General features: G+C 41.0%; 1 protein-coding gene across 10 annotated transcripts in view; it reads left to right on the top strand.

The window, feature by feature from the left end:
• Window positions 1-22980, top strand: part of TUT4 (terminal uridylyl transferase 4) — a 215245-nt gene that overhangs the window by 101888 nt on the left and 90377 nt on the right. For all 10 annotated transcript variants that reach the window (XM_062191334.1, XM_062191343.1, XM_062191342.1 and 7 more), the window contains exons 2-4: window positions 2381-3247; window positions 14160-14323; window positions 20167-20283. In XM_062191334.1, the coding sequence (XP_062047318.1) occupies window positions 2482-3247; window positions 14160-14323; window positions 20167-20283 (1047 nt within the window). In that variant the 5' untranslated portion in view covers window positions 2381-2481. The remainder of the gene's footprint in view (window positions 1-2380; window positions 3248-14159; window positions 14324-20166; window positions 20284-22980) is intronic.

Genomic DNA, 22980 nt, shown 5'->3' with positions numbered 1-22980 from the left:
CATGGGAGTACCAGCTTTCTGGTCCTGGCTATGCTTTCAATTGTAGCTTCCTTCTAGTGTGCACCTTGGGAAACAGCAGGTGATGGATTGCTCAAATGATTGGGTCTCTGCCACCCACAAGAGAGACCTGGATTCAGTTATTTCATGCATTTGGGGAGTGAACCAGTGCATGGGCTCTCTGGGACTGTGCTCGCTCTTTCACTTGCTCTCTCTCTCTCAAATTCTTTTTAAAGATTATTTATTTGAGAGTCAGAGTTACAGACAGAGGAAGAGACAGAGAGATCTTTCATCTGCTGGTTCACTTCTGAAACGGCCACAGTGGCCAGACTGGGCTGATCCAAAGGCAGGAGCCAGGTCTCCCACGTGGGTGCAGGGGCATAAGTACTTGGGCCATCTTCCATTGCTTTCCCAGGCCATCAGCAGGGAGCTGGGTCGGTAGTAGAGCGGCTGAGATTCCAATTGGTGGCCAAATGGGATGCTGGCATTGCAAGTGGATCATTAACCTAATAAACCATAGTGCCAGCCATTGTCTCTCTCTCTCTCTCTTTTTTTTAAGATTCATTTATTTATTTATTTGAAAGAGTTACAGAGAGACAGAGAGAGAGAGGTCTTCCATCAGCTGGTTCACTCCCCAAATGGCCACAACAGCCAGGGCTAGGCAAGATTGCAGTCAGGAGCTTCATCCTGGTTTCCCACAGTGGGTTCAGGGGCCCAAGCACTTGGGCCATCCTCTGTTGCTTTCCCAGGCACATCAGCAGGGAGCTGGATCGGAAGTGGAGCAGCTGGGAATCCAACTGACATCCATATGGGATGTTGGTGTCACATTTGGCGGCTTTATCCGCTTTGCCACAGTTCCAGCCCCATGTGATATTTTTAATGTGCAAATAATTTAACAAGATGTAGTATTTAATTTGTTTATGGTTTGTACTCCCTTGGTAGATTTAATGTTTCTCAATATCATTGTTTTGATTGGTTGTGAGAACAAAATAAGATTGATTTTACTGTTTTTTCTTTTTTTTTTTTTATTTTTCACAGGCAGAGTGACAGACAGAGAGAAAGGTCTTCCTTTGCCGTTGGTTCACCCTCCAATGGCCGCCGCGGCCGGCATGCTGCAGCTGGCACACCGCACCAATCCGATGGCAGGAACCAGGTTAAGCCACGGCGCCGGCCCTGTTTTTTCTTACTATCATTTTTCTGAAGATATTTTTTAGAGCAGTTTTAGTTCATAGCAAAGTTGAGCAGAATGTAGAGTTCCCGTATACTCCATTCCTTACCTCCTACATGCTTAGTTTCCCCCACTATCAATACCTGGCACCCCAGTTATGCATTTGTTAACAAGTCGATGAACTGCATTGAGTCATTTTTGTCATCCAGAGTCCATAGATTAGAGTGTATTCTTGATGTACATTCTGTTGGCTTTAATAAATGTATTTTAGGTACATGTATCTACCATTATAGTATCATACAGAACATTACTATCATTTTTAAAACTCTGGGATCCTATGAATTCTTAAAATTACTTGAAAATGATTCATTAAAGCTCCTTTTTTACTTCAGAGGTGGAGAAAGTTCATTGAAATTGTTTCTTCTTGTTTAGAGAGTCAAGTTTGAAAATTTAGGTTAGGCCAGCGCTGTGGCTTAACAGGCTAATCCTCCGCCTTGCGGCGCCGGCACACCGGGTTCTAGTCCCGGCTGGGGTGCTGGATTCTATCCCGGTTGCCCCTCTTCCAGGCCAGCTCTCTGCTATGGCCTGGGAAGGCAGTGGAGGATGGCCCAAGTCCTTGGGCCCTCCACCCCATGGGAGACCAGGAGAAGCACCTGGCTCCTGGCTTCGGATCAGCGAGATGCGCCAGCCGCAGCGGCCATTGGAGGGTGAACCAACGGCAAAAGGAAGACCTTTCTCTCTGTCTCTCTCTATCTACTCTGCCTGTCCAAAAAAAAAAAAAAAAAGAAAAAGAAAAAGAAAATTTAGGTTAGAGGAATAAATAGGTACTGTTGAGTATGAGTCCTGTGGACAAATCCTACCATTCAGGATTCTATAAACTGATTCCCTGTAGTATACATAAATTGCAATTCTTGTGTTTTCTTTATTCCATTTCCTTTTATGTTAATTGTTGTATATCATTTGCGGGTTTCATTTCTGTTTGTTGGAATTCTTATTGTGTGATGTAAGACAACTTTTAACTAATTAACAAAAAATATTGAATGAGTGTTTGGCTGTTATTTTCTTTAACTCCTAATGTAGTTTTTTGGAGTTTTGTCTTCTGTTGTTACTATTCAGTTTTGAGAAAGGAATTTTTTTCTATCTTGCCATTTTAAAAAGTTTTTTTTGTATTCCTAATAACAGAGGTTTTTTTTTTCTTTTTTTTTTTTTTTAAAGCCTAACAGTTTGCTTGCCTAAACTGAATTTGAAGCAGTCCAAACTACTGGAGATCTGCCATTGCATAATATCACAATTGGAAAGAAGTTGATTTTCAAATAATGGAAGAGTCTAAGACCTCTAAAAGTGAAAATCATGAACCAAAGAAGAATATGATTTGTGATGAAGGCAAAGCAGTTAAAGTTACAACTAATCAAACTTTGAAAGCTAAAAATGATAAATCCATAAAAGAAATTGTGACTGGCTCTCCAAACAGGAATAGTAGTAAGAAGAACAAACAAAATGATATTTGCGTAGAAAAAACAGAAATTAAATCATGTAAAGTAAATGTTGGCAGTATTCCAGGGCCTAAAGATTTGGGATTAATCCTTCAAGATCAAAGTCATTGCAAAACAAAAAAATCACCTAATTTACTAGTACGAGCCGAAAAGACAGCTATTTCACAGACACCTAGTTTACAGGCAAAAGCAGAAAAATTACCAAAGTCACCCAATTCACCATTGAAAGCAGAAAAAGCATCCAGTTCACAGGCAGTAGCAGAAAAGATGCTAAATTTACAGAGGAAAGTGGAAAAAGCACCCAGTCCACAGATGAAATCAGAAAAGATGCCCAGTTCACCAGCAGAAGCAGAAAAAGTGCCGAGTTCACTATTGAAAGAAAACATCAGACAGACAGAATTACAACATACTGGAACAAAAAGTTCAAGCCGCTTCACTTCTGTGGACAAAGTGATTATTGAAACTGTAGTGGGAGAACAATCTGCTCTGGAAAACTCACCACAATCTCAGAAGCAGCAAACATGTGCAGAAAACACTGGTGATTCTGATGATAGTGCCTCTGGAATTGAAGATTTATCAGATGATTTAAGTAAGTACAGATTAGATTATTCCACAAGTCACTTTTTTGGAGGGATTTTCCTATATTAATGGTCTTCAGATTGTCTCTGACTTAATTAATTAGCTCTTAAAGCTTAGAAAATACCTTCCCACCTTATTACAATAGGTAAATAGGCTGTGCACCTGTAAATTTAGTGGCTCCTTTAGTTAATACACATACTCTTTTAAAATGGTCTTGTAATATATTGCTCATTCATTCACCATCATGAATATATTGAATTCCTATTACATGTCAAGTATGTGTTTATAATGAAAAACTGAAAACAGTGCTAGACCTCAAGGAGGCTTCTGGTCTGATGTGTTAAGTGATTTTCAGTGCCAGAAACAGTTGAAATGATTTAATAATGACATTTAGACTTTGGGTGGAGAAAATGTGAGACTGGAGGAAATTCAGTGTGATTGAACAAGAAGTTGAGAGGGAGAGTGGTAACAGACAGGGCACACAAGAACTAGAGAATGGAAAGCCTTGTAAGCTGTGACAGAGTTAAGACTTTATCTTGAGTGCTTTGAGAAGCCATTCAAGTGGCTTAAGCAAGGTAATGCTTTTGTTTTTCTTTAAAAAGTCTTTTGGCAAATTCTTTAACAGGAACAAGACTGGATGCAGGGATTTTGTTAGGACATTATTAAAATTTACTTGGAAACTGTAAAAGTAATTTTGTAATTTTGTTCTGGGAATTTGCTTTTTTCGGATCTGGCTGAAGAGCCCATGAGAGTATTTTAGGCATGGAAAGCCTTGACACTCTGGCCAAAAAAAAAAAAAAACGTAAATGAAAGATCTCTGTGAGTGAGATCCCAGTGGGAAGAACGGGCCATCAAAGAAGGAGGTACCTTTCTCTGAAGGGAGGGGAGAACTTCGACTTTGACGATGACGATATCTGGGGACTCAACTTCCATAGCCTTGGCAACTCATGACAAGAGCCTAAGGTGATTACTGACGCCATAAACAAGAGTGTCAGTTGTTAAGTCAACAACAAGAGTCACTGTGCACTTAATCGCTATGTAGGATCTCTGTCCTTAATGTGTTGTACTATGTGAAGTAACAGTATAACTAGTACTCAGACAGTACTTTATACTTTGTGTTTCTGTGTGGGTGCAAACTGTTGAAATCTTTACTTAGTATATACTAAATTGACCTTCTGCATATAAAGATAATTGAAAATCTTGATGTGAATGGAATGGGAGAGGGAGCGGGAAATGGGAGGGTTGTGGGTGGAAGGGAGGTTATGGAGGGGAAAAGCCACTGTAATCCAAAAGCTGTACTTTGGAAATTTATATTTATTAGATAAAAGTTAAAAAAAAAAAAGATTTATTTATTTGAAAGGCAGTTACAGAGAGAGGGAGAGACGGAGTTCTTCCATCTGCTGATTCACTTCCCAAATGGCCACCATGGCCAGGGCTGGGCAAGGCTGAAGCCAAGAGCTTCATCTCTGTTTCCCATGTGGATGCAAGGGCTTGGATCATTTTCTGCAGCTTTCCCAGGCACATTAGCGGGGAGCTAGATCGGAAGTGGAGCAGCCAGGATACAAACCAGGGCCCATGTGGGATTCTGGTGTTTCAACTGGTAACCCAACCCTTTATACCACAATGCTGGCCCTGATTTAAATATTTAGAAATATTGCCTGTGTCTTTTAAGTAACTTTATCCTGTTTCACTTAAATTAATTTTGGAGGTGGAGGTGGGAATCTTTTTTTTTTTTCTGGTGTTTCCTTGGCTGGAAGAATGAAGCCTTACTTTGATGTAGAAATAAAACAAAGCTATATATGAATCATTTTTTTCTGTATTTGGAGAAACACTGGTAGAGCTCAGAAATAGCTTTTTAAAATTTCTGGTGGTACTCAGATAATAGTGTATAGATAGACCTTTTGAATTTTAATATCATTGCTTTAAGTATATAAGAAAAAATATTGGCCGGTGCCGCGGCTCACTTGGCTAATCCTATGCCTGCAGCGCCAGCACCCGGGGTTCTACTGCCGGTTGGGGTGCCAGATTCTGTCCCGGTTGCTCCTCTTCCAGTCCAGCTCTCTGCTGTGGCCTAGGAAAGCAGTGAAGGATGGCCCAAGTGCTTGGGCCCTGTACCTGCATGGGAGACCAGGAGGAAGCACCTGGCTCCTGGCTTCGGATTGGCGCAGTGCGCTGGCCGTAGCGGCCATTTGGGGGGTGAACCAACAGAATGAAGACCTCTCTCTCTGTCTCTCTCTCTCACTAACTCATCCTGTCAAAAAAAAAAAAAAAAAAATCAACCTCATAGTTAATTATATGTAGGTGATGCTTAGAACAAGTCCAGATTTATTATTTTTTGGGAGAATTTAAATTTATTTTTTATTTTTGAGAGAACATTTTTAGTTTACGTTATAGTCAAAAGTTTAGTGCTCCATTTCTAAATAAAGAATTCAACAAATAAAAAGTAAAAAGACAAGGCCGGCACTGTGGCATAGCAGGTAAAGCTGCCAGGTGTCCATTCCATATGGACACTGGTTTGAGTCCCTCCCGGCTGCTCCATTTCCAATCCAGCTCTCTGCTATGACCTGGGAAAGTGGTAGAATATGGCCAAATCCTTGGGCCCCTGCACCCGCATGGGAGACCCAGAAGAAGCTCCTGGCTCCTGGCTTTGGATTGGCGCAGCTCCGGCCATTGCGGCCAGTTGGGGAGTGAACCAGTGAATGGAAGACCTCTCTCTCGCTCTCGCTCTCTCTCTGCCTCTCCTCTCTCTGTGAAACTCTCATTTTCAGATAAATAAATAAATATTTTTTTAAAAAAAAAAGTAAAAAGACAATAGTTGAGCAGGAAAATAGGCAAGTGCTATAAACAATAAAAGTGCAAGTTTAAAAAGTCAGTTTAGCAACAATATCAAGTAAGTAATAGCATTGGTAATGTATAGATATGGCCAAAACAAAAAACCCTAAACATGATGGTACAGGAATGATAGTTTGGGAAATAGTGGTGCTTAAGATCACTAAATTAAGATTCTGGTTATTTAAATTGGTGAAAAATATGATTTAAAGAAAATTTTTTATAAAAGTAACAGTGAATGAGATGACAGTGAAATGGTCAAAGAATACCATCTATAGAGTAAAATTGCATAGGTTGTAAATCTTATCTCTACAATTTAGTAATTTTGTAATCTTGGATAATCTGCTTACCCCTTTAAAATACATCTCTGTTTATTTTTTTTAAAGAGATGCTGTTGCTCATGTTAAGTTTAAGTCAAATATGCAACAGCAATATCGTTATTATGCCAGTTAAATGTAGTTTTGTTATTTGTTAACATGGAGAACAAGTTGAACTAGCTTAAGGAAACTATAGAGTGAGGTGATTTATTTATTTATTTGAAAGGCAGAGTTATAGAGAGGCAGATAGAAAGAGGCCTTCCGTCCTCTGGTGGCCACAGTGGCCAGAGCTGCGCTGATCAGGAGCCAGGAGCTTCTTCCAGGTCTCCCACGTGGGTACAGGGGCCCAAGGACTTTGGGCCATTTTCTTCTGCTTTCCCAGGCCACATCAGAGAGCTGGATCAAAAGTGAAGCAGTTGGGAAGCGAACTGGTGCCCATATGGGATGCCAGCACTGCAGGTGGTGGCTTTAGCCACTATGACATAGTGCCGGCCCCTTTATAACTATTTTTATAAGTGCTTGTTATGTTTAAAGTAACTCTTCAATATGTTAATGTTTGGCTTGAAGTCATGTTCATATGTAATTTTTTTTAGGATGTCTTACTTATAAAAAATTCCAACTAATGACATTTTAAGTAATGATTTTTCATTAGATTATTCTTTGATAAAATAAAAGAATAAAATCTTTACAAGTAGATCATCATCTGAATTTAATAGTCTATAGAAATTTTATTTTATTTTATTTTTTATTTTTTTTGACAGGCAGAGTGGACAGTAGAGGGAGACAGAGAGAAAGGTCTTCCTTTTTGCCATTGGTTCACCCTCCAATGGCTGCCGCAGTAGGCGCGCTGCAGCCGGCGCACCGCGCTGTTCTGATGGCAGGAGCCAGGTGCTTCTCCTGGTCTCCCATGGGGTGCAGGGCCCAAGAACTTTGGGCCATCCTCCACTGCACTCCCTGGCCACAGCAGAGAGCTGGCCTGGAAGAGGGGCAACCGGGACAGGATCGGTGCCCCGACCGGGACTAGAACCCGGTGTGCCGGCGCCGCAAGGCGGAGGATTAGCCTGTTAAGCCACGGCGCCGGCCCAGAAATTTTATTAATAATTTTTTTATAAGGATTATGTATATATTTGCAGGTTTTTTATTTTTATTTTTATTTATTTTTTTGACAGGCAGAGTGGACAGTGAGAGAGAGACAGAGAGCAAGGTCTTCCTTTTGCTATTGGTTCACCCTCCAGTGGCCGCCGCGGTAGCGCGCTGCGGCCGGCACACCGCGCTGATCCGATGGCAGGAGCCAGGTGCTTCTCCTGGTCTCCCATGGGGTGCAGGGCCCAAGGACTTGGGCCATCCTCCACTGCCCTCCCTGGCCATAGCAGAGAGCTGGCCTGGAAGAGGGGCAACCGGGACAGGATCGGTGCCCTGACCGGGACTAGAACCCGGTGCGCCGGCGCCGCAAGGCGGAGGATTAGCCTGTTAAGCCACGGCGCCGTCCCAGAAATTTTATTAATAATTTGTGTGTGTGTGTGTGTGTGTCTGCGTCTGCATCTGCTATTTGCCAGATACTGATCTAGTTACTAGGAATACAATAATGAATGAAACAGTCAGGCTACAGTTTGGGTGTTAGTAGTTTAGTGAGAGGAAAGAGATAATAAACACAATAAAGAAGAAAAATACATAATAAGTTAGATGTTTATTAAACCTAAAAAGCAATTAAAAAGGAGACATCATAGTGTTGCTGGTGGTGGTGTTTTAAATTGTCACTAAGAAGGTGACAGAGCAAATTTTTGAAGGAAAGAGGTGAATGAGCCAGGTGAATATTTAAGAAAAATGTTCTTGGTCTGGGCTTCCTAAAACTCAGTACTCACATGAATTATCTGGGAAACATTAAAATGCATATTCTTGGGCCTCATTTTTAGAGATTTTTTATTCAGAAGGTCTGGAGTGGGACCTGAGAAAATGGATTTCTAGCAAGCTCCCAAGTGATGCTGATTCTGCCATTCATGATCATGCTATTCATCAAGTGCTAACTCATCTTTTTACTTTCTCTGATACCACCCTTCATTGTGTTTTCAGCATAGCAGCCAGAATGATCCTGTTAAAATAGATCACATCATCTTATTAGTGTTCAGAATGTTTTAGTGGCTTTGCATACACCAGAGTAAAAGCTAACATTTTTTCAGTTTTTATTAAGGTCTCATATGTTATGTGACACACCTCCCCTTCTCTGCCCTCATTCATCTGCTTCTCATCCTTTCTCTTTCTCTGGTTCAGTTGCATGGTTTTCTTGGATTTCCACAACTGTGAAGGCACAAGTTCCATCTGAAGGCCTTTGCATCTGCATTTTCCTTGCTTAAACACTCATCTCCCAGGTATCCATGTGGCTACCTCTCTTAACCTCGTTCACTAGGCTACTTATCTGAAATTTATAACCCTCACCTCTACTTCAGATACTCCTTATTCCTTTAACTTAATTTTTCTTCTCAATACTTATCACTATTTGTCATATTTTAAATCTTACTTACTTCCTCTTTTTTTTTTTTTTTGAATGGCAGAGTTAGACAGTGAGAGATAGAGACAGAGAGAAAGGTCTTCCTTCTGTTGGTTCACCCCCCAAATGGTTGTTAGGGCCAGTGCGCTGCGCCAGTGCGCTGCGCCAGGAGCCAGGTGCTTCCTCCTGGTCTCCCATGCAGGTGCAGGGCCCAAGCACTTGGACCATCCTCCACTGCCTTCCCGGGCCACAGCAGAGAGCTGAACTGGAAGAGGAGCACCTGGGACAGAACTGGCACCCTAACTGGGACTAGAACCCGGGGTGCCGGCGCCGCAGGCGGAGGATTAGCCAAGTGAGCTACGATGCCATCCAACCTTCCTCTTTTTTTTTTTTAAGATTTATTTATTGACTTGAAAGTTAGTGTTACAGAGAGGCAGAGGCAGAGAGAGAGAGACAGACAGACAAAGTCTTCCATCTGCTGGTTCCCAAATGGCCGCAACAGCTGGACCTAAGAAGATTGGAAACCAGAAGCCAGGAGCTTCTTCTGTGTCTCCCACATGAATGTGGGGGCCCAAGGTCTTGGACCATCTTTCACTACTTTCCCAGGCCATAGCAGAGAGCTGGATTGGAAGTGGAGAAGCCAGGACTTGAACGGGTACCCATATGTGATGTCAGCACCGCAGGTGGTGGCTTTACCTGCTATGCCACAGTTCTAGTCCCTTTATTTATCTTCTTGTGTAATAGTTTTATTGAGTTATAATTCACATGCCATAAATTCATCTTTTAAGGATAAAATTTATTGTTTTTTGGTATCTTCTCAAAGTTGTACAGTTATCACCAGTATCTAATTCCTGATTGTTTTTCTTTACTCCCTCCTACTCGGGCAGTTACTACATTCTGTCTTCATAGATTTGCCTGTTATTTATAACTGAAGTCATATAACATGTAGCCTATTGTTTCTGGCCTTTTTTGCTTAAGGTGTGCTCAACATTCATCCATGTTATGACATATACTCCATGGTATGAATATATTGCATTTTGTTTTTTGTTTATCCACTTACCATTTCATAGGTTTTTGTGGTTTTTCTGTTTTGACTGTTCTGGATAATGCTTCTGTGAACATTTGTGTAAAAAGTTTTTTTGTGGATGTATGTTTTCATTTTTTATGGCTGTATAACTAAGAATGTAATCATTTTATCACATGATGACTTTAACTTTTTTGTAGCAGATACGTATATGACTTACTATCATAGCTATTTTATATTTTTAAAAGATTTATTTATTTGAACATCTGAGTTATGGAGAGAGAGGGAGAGGCAGAGAGAAAGAGGCCTCCCATCCACTGGTTCACTCCCCAGTTGGCCATAACAGCAAGGGCTATGCCAAGTAGAAGAGAGGAGCCAGGAGCTTCTGATTTTCCCACATCTGTGGCAGGGACCCAAGCACCTGGGCCATTTTCTGTTGCTTTTCCCAGGCCATTATCAGGGAGCTGGACTGGAAGTGGAGCAGCAGGGACAGGAACCAGTGCCTATGTAGTATGCTGGCATTGCAAGCGGTAGCTTTATCTGTTATGCCACAACGCCGGCTCCATCATAATTATTTTTAAAATTGATTTAAATTTATTTTTAATTTTAAAAATGATTTTGAAAGAATTAGAGAGGGAGAGACAGAGAGAGGTCTTCTATCTGCTGGTTCACTCTCTAAATGGATATAATGGCCAGGGCTTGGCCAGTTCAAAGCCAGGATCCATGAACTTCTTCCCAGTCTCCTACATGGGTGCAGGGGCACAAGCGCTTGGGTCATCCTTGATGCTTTCCCAGGTACATTAGCAGGGAGCTGAATCAGAAGTGGAGCAGCCCGGACTCGAAACGGCACTCATGGGATTCCGGTGCCCAGGCAGTGTCTTAACCCGATAAACCACAATGTTGACACCTTTCATAACTGTTTTAAAGTATACAATTCAGTGGCATTAAGTACATTTTCAGTGTTGTACAATTATCACAGCTACCTAATTCCAGAACTTTTATTTATTTATTTATTTATTTGACAGGTAGAGTTATAGACAGACAGAAAGACAGAGAGAAAGGTCTTCCTTCCGTTGGTTCACCCCATAAATAGCCGCCACGACCGGCGCACCGCGCTGATCTGAAGCCAGAAGCCAGGTGCTTCTTCCTGGTCTCCCATGCGGTGCAGGGCCTAAGCACTTGGGCCATCCTCCACTGCCCTCCTGGGCCACAGCAGAGAGCTGGACTGGAAGAGGAGCAATTGGGACTAGAACCCGGTGCCCATATGGGATGCTGGCGCCGCAGGTGGAGGATTAGCCAAATGAGCCAGGGCGCTGGCCCCCAGAATTTTTTATTACCACAAAAGGAAACCCTGTGTTCATTAAGAATTACTCCCTGTCTCCCACTTGTCTCAACTGCTGATAACCACTAAAATGTCCTTTTATTTTCTATGTGTTTGTCTATACTGGGTATGTCATAGAAATAATCTCATACAACAGCCAGTCTTTTGTGTCTGGCTTTCGTTTTACATCATGTTTTGAAGGTTTATCCATGTTACAGCATATATCAGTACTTAATTTTTTTTTGAAGGCTGTTGCTGTGGACTGTGTTGTGTCACCCTCCACCCATTCATTTATTGAAAAACCAAACTTTAAATGTAGCTGGATTTGAAAACAGGACTTTAGGAGGTAATTAAGGTTAAATGAGGTCAAAGGGTGTGGGATTCCAATGTGATAGCATTGAGGACTATATGAATCAGAAGGAAAAGGAATACAGATCTTTCTCCATAAGGAAAGGTTATGGGCAATAAGAACATGGAAACAATCCAATTAAGTTGTTCAAGGTGATGACGTAGGATTAGGCCTTTTGGGTGGAGTCCCCAAGATAAGATAAGAATTAGTAACTTTTGTAGGAACAGATATTCAAACCATAGCAGAAATGCTTTTAGTATTATTCAAATCCGTTTGTTTATTCAACAGTTACTAAAGTGCCAGCTCTACTCTGGGTATTATATTAAAATCTGAAGGTAAAGGTTAAATAAGATCTAGTTATTTGCATAAAGGAATCCATCGTATAGTGTAGTAGTTAGACAAATGAATACAAATCCCGTTATGTTATAGATAATGAGATGAGAATACAGAGCATATCAGATTGAGTTCTAAGAAACATGGTGGACGTATATCATGGCACAGAGGGTCAGTCTGCTGCTTGGGAATGCCTGCTTGGGAATGTTTGAATGCGTGGGTTTCTGTTGATGTGCTTGTTTGGCAGCAAATGATGGCCCAAGTTCTTGGAGTTCTTGCCACTCAGAAGGAAGACCTTGATGGAATTACAGGTTCCTGGCTTCAGCCTGGGCTACCCCCAGCTGTTGCAGACATTTGGGGAATAAATGAGTGGATGAAAGATCTCTCTTTCTCTCTCTGTCATTCTGCCTTTCAAGCAAGGAAAGAAATAAATCAATTTTGTTTTTGAAAAAAATCACATTGATGGTAGAAATCCATTACATAGAAGTTACATATTACTAGATGCTGGAAATGCAAAGATGAACCCACATAGTCTGTGCCTTTAAGAGATTGCAAAAAGAGTTAGCAGTTAGAGAAACCAGAGAAAATGTTTTTTTGTGGTGAGTATCTATGAGCTTAATGAAAACAAAGAAAAAGAGGCCATCCCCCCCCTCAAAAAAAAAAAAAAAAAAAAAAGAAAAAGAGGACTGGTGTAGGTTTGTGTTTTAGTGTATACAAGGGCACTTCAGAAAGTTCATGAAAAAGTAGAATTCAAAAATTCATTTATTTTGTTCCCAAAACTTTGGAAACCTACATATACTTTTTTCATAATATTTCAATGAAGTTTATGAAGACCCCTTGTATGCATGGATCTAAAAAATTTTGGCATCATAATATCTTTTATTTTTTTTAAATTTTTGACAGGCAGAATGGACAGTGAGAGAGAGAGACAGAGAGAAAGCTCTTCCTTTGCCGTTGGTTCACCCTCCAATGGCCGCCACGGCCGGCACACTGTGGCCGGTGCACCGCGCTGATCCGAAGGCAGGAGCCAGGTGCTTCTCCTGGTCTCCCATTGGGTGCAGGGCCCAAGCATTTGGGCCATCCTCCACTGCCTTCCCGGGCCATAGCAGAGAGCTGGCCTGGAAGAGGGGCAACCGGGACAGAATCCGATGCCCTGACTGGGACTAGAACCTGGTGTGTCGGCGCCGCTAGGCGGAGGATTAACCTGTTAAGCCATGGCGCCGGCCACAAAATATCTTTTAATTCCATTTTTCTGTGAAAAATTTGTAATATCCTTATATGTGCTCTTTATTTTATTCATTTATTTATTTTTTAAGCATTTTTATTTATTTATTTGAGAGGTAGAGTTATAAGACAGTGAGAGGGAGAGATAGAAAACTCTTCTATCTGCTGGTTCATTCCCCAAATGGCTGCAGTGGCTGGAGCTGACCCGATCTGAAGCCAGGAGCCAGGAGCTTTTTCCAGGTCTCCCACACGGGTGCAGGGGCCCAAATACTTGGGCCATCTTCTACTGCTTTTCCAGGCTATAGCAAGGATCTGAATTGGAAGTGGAGCAGCCAGGACTCGAACTGGTGCCCATATGGGTTGTTGGCACTGCAAGTGGAGGCTTTAGCTTCCTACGCCACAGCGCAAGCCCAGGAAGTGGAAAGAGACAGAAATATCTTCTGTCTGCTGATACACATCCTAAATGGCCACAGCAGCCAGAGCTGGATCATGCTGATGCTACAGCCAGGTGAATGGCAGGGTTCCAAGTACTTTGGCCATCATCTGCTGCTTTCTCAGGCACAGTAGCTGGATCAGAAGAGGAGTAGCCCACGCTTGAACTAGTACTCCAGCATGGGAAGTGGCTGCTTAACGCATTGTGCCACAACTCCAGCCCCATATGCTACTTTATCTGCTAGTGATTTTAGTAAATTTAGTTCCTTGACTAATCTTTAAGTGAAGCTCAAAATAGCTTTTTTATCAAATTAACTTCAGATTCTACAAGATGATTATATTAACTTAGTGTAGTACAGTCTTGGTTATATATGTCTCTTGATGGGTAGGTTGAAAGAATAAGGCAGATATTTGACCTGTAATATAGATTTTTTTTGAAAATTTTGATACCATGCATATTTTTATATTTTACATACATGTACCTACTTGAACACTCAAGGAAAATATAAGGGAATTTTTTTGTATGTGTATAAATTTACTGTTTTTTGTTAAAAAAAAAAACCTACCAGTTCTTAAGATGATAACTAAATGATTGTTTCCTTTTGTAGGTAAACTGAAGAATGATGAATCTAATAAAGAAAATTCTTCAGAGATGGACTATTTAGAAAATGCTACTGTGATAGATGAATCTACATTGACACCTGAGCAGAGGCTAGGCTTGAAACAAGCAGAAGAACGTTTAGAAAGAGATCACATCTTTCGACTTGAAAAAGTATATTATGTTGTTTTAATTATTTGGGTGGAAATGTATGTTTCATACTTTTCTTTCCCCTATAGCTCTTTATTTTTCTTTTATTCATGAGAGAAATACAGTGTTCATTTTCTCTCTTTCCTTTTTTCCTTCCCTCCCTTTGCTCATTAGATATGTATGTTTGTGAGTCTGACTTCATTTGTTTACCCAAGGTTGGAAAACTATCACATATACACAGCCTTGTTGTTTGAATGTGGTAAATCCACTTAGGTCCCCCCCCCCCCCCCCTTTTTTATTGGAATACAGCAGCCATGGCCATTTGTTTACATATTGGCCATGGCTGCGTTGTGCTACCACGGCAAACATGAGTTGAAAGTTGGCACAGAAAATATATATGGCCTGCAAAACATAAGTATGTATATTTACCAAAGCATAAAATATATATAAAGTTATTATGTTGTCCCTTAATGGAAAAAGTTTGCTGACCTTGGATTTACTCACTTTTAAATAGATAGTGAGTGCTTGTTATCTGCCAAGTACTATGTGAGGCACTGTGATGGATTTGTGTAAACAGCAGTTTCTTTGCATTCGAGGTTAAAAGTCCATTTGAATTGATGGAAATAAGTTAGAAAATAGTACTATTATAGTCTTTTTTCCCTCTTTTCTTTCTTTGATTCTGTATTTACTGAGTATCTATTATGTAGTAGCAACTATTTTAGCCACCGACATCTTGTTCCTGAGTACTAAACTTTTTAAAAAGATTTATGTATCTGTAGCCGGCGCCGTGGCTCAACAGGCTAATCCTCTGCCTTGTGACGCTGGCACACCGGGTTCTAGTCCCGGTCGGGGCACTGGATTCTGTCCCGGTTGCCCCTCTTCCAGGCTAGCTCTCTGCTATGGCCCGGGAGTGCAGTGGAGGATGGCCCAAATGCTTGGGCCCTGCACCCAATGGGAGACCAGGAGAAGCACCTGGCTCCTGCCTTCGGATCAGCGCGGTGCACCGGCCACAGTGTGCCGGCCGTGGCAGCCATTGGAGGGTGAACCAACGGCAAAGGAAGAGCTTTCTCTCTGTCTCTCTCACTGTCCACTCTGCCTGTCAAAAATTAAAAAAATAATATTAATATTTATGTATCTGTTTACTTATTTATTTGAGAGTCAGAGTTACAGAGAGAGGGAGAGACAGAAAGGTCTTCCATCTGGACAATATTTATTTATAAATAAGGAGAAAGAAGCAGACTGTAGCGATAGAGATATGTACAAAGTCACCTGAGATATTATCTTCTCAGGCCTTCTGATTGCTCATTCAGTGTTAGACCAAACTTCTCTTACTCAAAGGATGTAGACATGTTCTTGTCTGCTAACATACAATTGAAAGATTCATATGATTGATTTCATGACTCCCTTAGTGACCTCAGTGCTCATTGTTTAGGTCTTTGTATTTTCAATTCCTGAATCCATTCCCTTTTTCCACCTCTACCACCCTCACCTTGAACCAAGTCAATATTGTTTCTTTTCTAGATTATTGCAGTATGCTGATAACTAAAGTAGGCTTTTCCTGCTTTTTTTAAATATAGGAGGCAAGTGATCCTTTTAGAGATACAGATTAGATCTTATAATTCCCTTCTCAAAAGTCTTTAGTGATTTTTCTTCAATTTTTGAATAAAAGCCAGAGATCTCACAAGCGACTTTGTGATCCTGGTCCTCATTTTCTCTCTGTTCTAGTTATACTAGCATTTTTGTAGTTTCTTAAGCATGTTATTTAAATTCCTGCTTCAAGGCCATAGCATTCACATTTTTTTCTGCTTAGAATGTCCACAAAAAGTCCATATAGCTCAATATTTCACTTCCTCTAAGTCATTTTATTAACACGATCTTAAATGATGGCATTATTTTATTATTTTCTATTTTTTAAAGATTTAATTGTTTGAAAGACAGAATTACAGGCCGGCGCCATGGCTTAATAGGCTAATCCTCCACCATGCAGTGCCAGCACACCAGGTTATAGTCCCGGTCGGGGCACTGGATTCTGTCCCCATTGCCCCTCTTCCAGGCCAGCTCTCTGCTGTGGCCCGGGAGTGCAGTGGAGGATGGCCTAAGTCCTTGGGCCCTCCACCCCATGGGAGACCAGGAGAAGCACCTGGCTCCTGGCTTCGGATCAGCGCGATGCGCCGGCCGCAGCAGCCATTGGAGGGTGAACCAACGGCAAAAAGAAGACCTTTCTCTCTGTCTCTCTCTCTCACTATCCACTCTGCCTGTCAAAAAAAAAAGAATTACAGAGAGAGGTACAGACAGAGATTTTCCATCCGTTGCTTCACTCTCCAGGTGGCCACAATGGCCAGAGCTGCACTGATCAGGAGCCAAGAGCTTCTTCCGAGTCTCCTATGAGGGTGCAGGGGCCCAAGTACTTAGGCCATCTTCTACTGCTTTCCCAGGCCATTACAGAGAGCTGGATTGGAAGAGAAGTAGCTGGGACTAGAACTGGTACCCATATGGGATGCTGGTGCTTCAGGTTGTGGTTTTAACCCACTGCGCCACAGCGCCAGCCCTGTAATGTCACAATTTAAAAAGGCAGTAATTCCCCACCTCATATTCTCATGTATTGTATGTTTGAGTTTTCATGCACTAGAATGTAAATTCATACAGACAATAATCCCTGTCTGTTTACTGCTGTTATGTCTGTCTCCTAGAAAAATGTTTGACATATGATATGAGCTCAGAAAATATTTTATGAATAAAGAAATAGTTGTGATTGGGAACTAATAGATGGAATTCTCTACGCTGGGGTAATTCATGCCCTAGTAGGATTAATTTGTAAGAATTTTTATAATGAAGGGGCCGGCGCCGTGGTGCTGTGGGTTAATCCTCTGCCTGTGGCGTGGGCATCCCATATGGGCGTCGGTTCTAGTCCCAGCTACTCTTCTTCCAATCCAGCTCTCCGCTGTGGCCTGGGAAAGCAGTAGAAGATGGCCCAAGTCCTTGGACCCCTGTACCCACATGAGAGCCTAGGAAAGAGGCGCCTTACTCCTGGCTTCGGATCGGCGCAGCTCCGGCCATTCAGGCCACCTGGGGAGTGCACCAATGGATGGAAGACCTTTCTCTCTGTCTCTCCCTCTCACCGTCTGTAATTCTCTCTCTCAAATAAATAAAAATCTTTAAAAAAAAAAAAGAATTTTTATAATGAAGAAAAGGAATAATTAGATTGAACTGAATTTCCTTATTTCCTTGTTGCTCTGACAAATTTTTTATTTTATTTTTTAAATATTTATTGTAGGGACCAGCACTGTGGTATAGTAGGCTAAGTCTCTGCCTGTAGTACAAGTATTCCATATGGGCACTGGTTCATGTCCCACCTGCTCCTCTCTGATCCTGCTCTCTGCTTATGGTCTGGGAAAGCAGTGGTAGATGGCCCAAGTGCTTGGGCCCCTGCAACCACAAAGGGGGCCAGGAAGAAGCTCCTGGCTCCTGGCTTTGGTCTGGCCCAGCTCTGGCTGTTGTGGCCATCTGGGGAGTGAATCCGCAGATGGAAGACCTTTCTTTCTGTCTCTTCCTCCCTCTGTAACTCTGCCTCTCAAAAAAATTCATTGTATTTATTTTAAATCAGAGTGACAGAGGTCTTTCATCTGATGATTCCTTTCCTAGCAGCCAGGCTAAAGCTAGGGGCTGGAAACTCCATCTGGTTCTCCTACATGGGTGGCAGGGGCCCAAGTAATCCTCTGTTGCTTTCCCAGCCTCATTAGCAGGAAGCTGGATGCCAGCATTGTAGCTGGATGCAGCATTAACCTGCTGTGCCACAATGCCATTCCCTGCGTTAATTATTTAACCCCCAGGATTTAATTTCTTTGCTAGTAAAATGAAGAATCTTAATTGCTATAAGGATGCTAATTGTTAAAAGGTTGCTAGACTGTCTAAATATTGGCTGTATTTACTTTTAGTCTGTGGCATCATTTGTTAAATTTGGGGCATTTCCATTTAAAGAAAATCATATATAATATTGTGATGTGAGAGAATGTTTTTGTCAGACCCACAGCCTATTGAATATCAAAGACTGATCAGTTGCTGAAATTTCAGTGTAAGGCATTAGAAATAATGGTTTACAGTTCATGGAGTGGGCATTTGATCTAGTTGTTAAGTTGTTGCAGATGCCTGTATGCACTCTCACAGTGCCTGGTTCCAGGCCCAGCTTCCTGCTAATGTGCACCCCGGGAGCAGTAGAGAATGGTTCAGGTATGTGTGTTCCTGTCACTCATGTGGTAGACCTGGATTGAGTTCCGAGCTCCTTGCTTTGGTATTGCCCAGCCCTACTTTCTGTGGGCATTTGGGGAGTGAACCAAAGGATGAAAGATCTCTGTTTCTTTGCCTTTCAAGTAAAGCTAAAAAATAAAACAACTAACTGTGTATTTTATTGTAGTTTTCTTAATTTTTTTTTTAATCATACAGTCTTTTTGGAAAAATATTGGCTTCAGATCGAAACATACATTAGTTTAAATTCTGTATCTCCCACTTAGTATTATTGTATCCTTGTGAAAGTTGTAAGCTCTATGAGCTTTTGTTTTCAATTTTTAACTAATTAAATTTATTTGAAAGACAAAGAGTACTCTGATCTGCTAGTTCATTCCCCAAATACCCATGGTGGCTGTGGTTGACAGGGCCAAGCTGAATCTAGGAGCTGGGAAATGGGAACCCAATCCAGAGTCTTCCCGTAGGTGACAGGGCCTCAAGTACTTGAGCTGTCACCTGCTGTCTCCCAGGGTGTGAATTAGCAGGAAACTAGACTCTTGAGTGGACTGGGACTTAACTCTGCCAAGGGATATGGGTGTCCCAAGTGGCACATTGACCACTATACTAATACTCACCTTGAGCTTTTTTTATTTTAAAGATTTATTTGAAAGAGTTACAGAGAGAGGGAGAGAGAGAGAGAGAGAGAGATCTTTATTCTTCTGGTTCACTTCCCAGATGGCCTCAATGGTTAGGGCTGAGTCAGGCCTAAGCCAGGAGCCAGGAACTTCATCTGAGTCTCCCATGGAGTTGACAGGGGATTTGGGTCAATTTCTGCCACTTTCCCAGGCCATATTAGCAGGGAGCTGGATTGGAAGTAGAGCAGCTGGGACTGGAATTGATGCCTCTATGGGATGCCGGATTTGGTGGCTTTACTTGCTTGCCAGCCCATTCATCTTGAACTTTTTGTTTTAACATCTACAAATTGAAATCAACACTCAGCTTATTGATAATTGGGGAAATTAAAATGATAAATTGTAATGAATCATCTAGCATAGAGTCTGGTATCTAGCAGGCACTCAGTAATTATCGTCATTTTATTTCCAGAATATGTAGGCAAAGTATGAGTAAAGTGCTGTGACTGGTAAATCAGTGTGTCATAGTTGTTGTTCCCTTTATAATGGTTACCTCAGGAGGTTATTTATTTAATCCCATGATACTGTGATTGATTGTAGCATTTCTGGACCAGAACTTTGGAAATTGTATTCCATATTTGTGTTCCATTTTTTTGAAATCCCTTATTTGAGAGTAGTTTTTATTTTTTATAGTACTCAAAAAGACTGAAAATTAAGTTTGAAATAAATTTTTGGGCCAGCATTGGATTAAGACTAAGTGACAAGACTATTTTTCTTTTTTTACATTTGGTTCTAAAGATAATAGGTGAGTACTAAATGTATTGAGCATTATGAGGGTTGAAATAATTATATAGTCCTCTATGATGACTATTTGAAAAGAACAACTATCCGTTAGGATGCAAGTACTGATTTATGTACTAAAACCTTCTTTAGTGTATTTCTATTGGTTATATTTGCATGCTTAGTCAAAATTTATTCTTTTATGAAAAATTACAATTTAACTTGTCTTTTCAGCGATCACCGGAATATACCAATTGCCGATATCTATGCAAACTCTGCTTAATTCACATTGAAAACATCCAGGGAGCTCATAAACATATAAAGGAGAAACGACATAAGAAAAACATTTTGGTAAGTTCTTTTTTAAAAAATTTGTTTTTCAGATGGTAAAATCTATATTAAATATTTTTAATTTACAAACCTAAAAATGAGATACTTGTCCAGTGTAAGTAACTGAAGTGAAACACTTGGAAGCTGACTCAAGACTGATTTGCTCATTCTAAAGAATGTTGATTACTGAATTTAAAACTATCAAGAACAGTCCAGTCAATCAGTACTTGTTGAGAATTTATTTATTTCAATTTATTTGAAAGAGAGGGGTGCACTGAGAATTTCCATCTACTGCTTCATTCCCCAAATGCCCCTAGCAGCTGGGGATGGGACAGCCTAAAGCCTAAAGCCCATGTGGGTAGCAGGGACCCAAATACTTGAGCCATCATCTTCTGCCTCCTTGGGTGTGCATTAACAGGAAACTGGAATTGGAAGTGAAGCTGGGACTTGAACCCAGGTACTCCTATATGGGATGCTGGTGACCCAAATGGTGTATGTGTGTGTGTGTATTATATAATATATATTATATATATATATGTTTTTTAAATATTTATTTACATATTTGGAAGGCAGAATTACACAGGATAGAGAGAGTGATCTTCCATCTGCTGGTTCATTTCTCTAAATGGCCACAACAACCAGGACTGAGCCAGGCTGGAGCCAGGTTGAAGCCAGGAGTTTCTTGTCTCCCATATGGGTGGCAAGGGACCAGGGACTTGGGCCATGTTCTGCTGCTCTCCCAGGCATGCTAACAGGGAGCTGGATCAGAAGTGGAGCAGCTGGGACAGAAGCCAGTGCCCATATAGGATGCCAGTGCTGCAGGCTGTGGCTTAACAACCACCCCACCCCTTCCACCCCCATTTGTCTTAACCACTGAGCCAAATGCCTGCCTTGTTTTAGAGTTTTTGTGTGCTCGATCTAGGTATTGGTAAGTGGATAGTCACAGTTCCTTCCTGCAGACTTTCTAAGCATTGGTGAGAACATATGAGAGCCTACAGTGAATAATGCTTTAAGTATAATGAGCCTTATTAAAAGGGGAAATGTGTTAGGGAGTGTTTAAGGATATTTTACCTGGTCTAGAATAGGAAAACTTCATCTGAGCTGAATCTTGAAATGACATTTGAGTTGAACCTTGAAGTAGTACTTTAAAAGGCAAAAAAGGTAAGCAGAGAGCCTGTTATACAAAAAAGCAGCATGAATAAAAGATCTTGAATCAGGAATCAGTAGTCGAGTACGATTGGAGCAATGAACTAGAGAGAAATGCTGTGCCATAAAGCTGAAGTACAAACTACATAGAGCCTTATATGCTTTAGACTTAAAGAATTTATAATCTTCAGTTACCTTTATTAAAATGTCATAAACAAATATGAATATTTTTCTTTTTAAAATGTATTAATGTATTCTTTCAGTTTTTCTTTTTAAAGTTATAATTGAATACTGTGTAACTTCTTAATTACCATTCAGTCTCAACTAAGATATCTGAGAAATACTCTTTCCTAACCCTTCTAAGAAGTCTAGGTTCGGTACTCCTTCCTTGGTCTTTTCCTCACATACTTTGATTAGAAAACATAATATACTGTATTTTAGTTGTTTGCTTTCTCTCACCTTCCAGACTTCAATATTCTAGAAGGTAGATTTAGTTTCTAAGTTATTTTGTTTCTTAATTGCTTTTGACAGATGCTCAGGGTGTTTTTCTTAGGGGAAAAAAACCACAAATGAACAAATGGACATCTTAAACTTAGAAATCATTTTTTTTTTTTTAAAAAGATTTACTTATTTATTTGAAAGTCAGAGTTACACAGAGAGAGAGAGGTCTTCCATCTGCTGATTGACTCGCCAGGTAGTTGCAGTGGCTGGAGCTGTGCCAATCTGAAGCCAGGAGCCAGGAGCTTCTTCTCGGTCTCCTACATGGGTGCAGGGGCCAAAGTACTTCAGCCATCTTCCTCTGCCCTCTCAGACCACAGCAGAGAGCTGGATTGGAAGTGGAGCTGCCGGGTCTCAAACCGGCTCCCATATGGGATGCCAGCACTGCAGACAGCAGCTTTACCTGCTGTGCCACAGCGCCGGCCCCTGGAAATCATTTTTATCTGCCAGGCTGTGATTTTGATTTAACTAGAACTTCAAAAGACTTTGTAGAATGGAGAAGGCTGGTAGTTTAGGAGATAACTGGGAATTTTCTGACGTGTTGAAAGATACTGATCATTAGTTTCAGGAAGCTCAGGAAATTCCTAGCAAGAAACTTAGAAAGAAAATATAAATAGAGGGAAATTTTAGAACATTACAAAAGCAAACAAACAACAAATATAGCCATACAAGGTTAGGCTTTTTGTAAAGTTGGAATGACAGAGGGTGGGTTTACCTTCTCCTTAAAATAATAATTTGAAAAAAAAAATACAAAAATATCATCAGTTTTTAGGCAACAAAGGACAGTGAATGAAAAACATATGAAATAAGCTCAGTGATTGTTACATCTTGAGTGTTCCTAGGTCTCACTGTTGGAAAGTGAACTCTGTAGAGTCCCAGAGTTGAAGACAGGGGCCTTAGAGTCCAGAGAGTCTAAGGTGGCTAAAGTGCATGGGACAGAGTAACAAAAAAAGACTGCATAAAAGAAATCCAGAGATTGAGTTTTTGCCTTGTAACATTCGCACAGTGCTGATTGGTGCATGCATGTAAGAAAGCTTCCTCAAGGAAGTAACTGTCTGAGGGAATTAAAACAGG

Source organism: Lepus europaeus, chromosome 5, assembly GCF_033115175.1.
Source record: "Lepus europaeus isolate LE1 chromosome 5, mLepTim1.pri, whole genome shotgun sequence".
In the NCBI taxonomy this organism is placed as follows: domain Eukaryota; kingdom Metazoa; phylum Chordata; class Mammalia; order Lagomorpha; family Leporidae; genus Lepus; species Lepus europaeus.
This window is presented reverse-complemented; position numbering and strand designations above follow the sequence as displayed.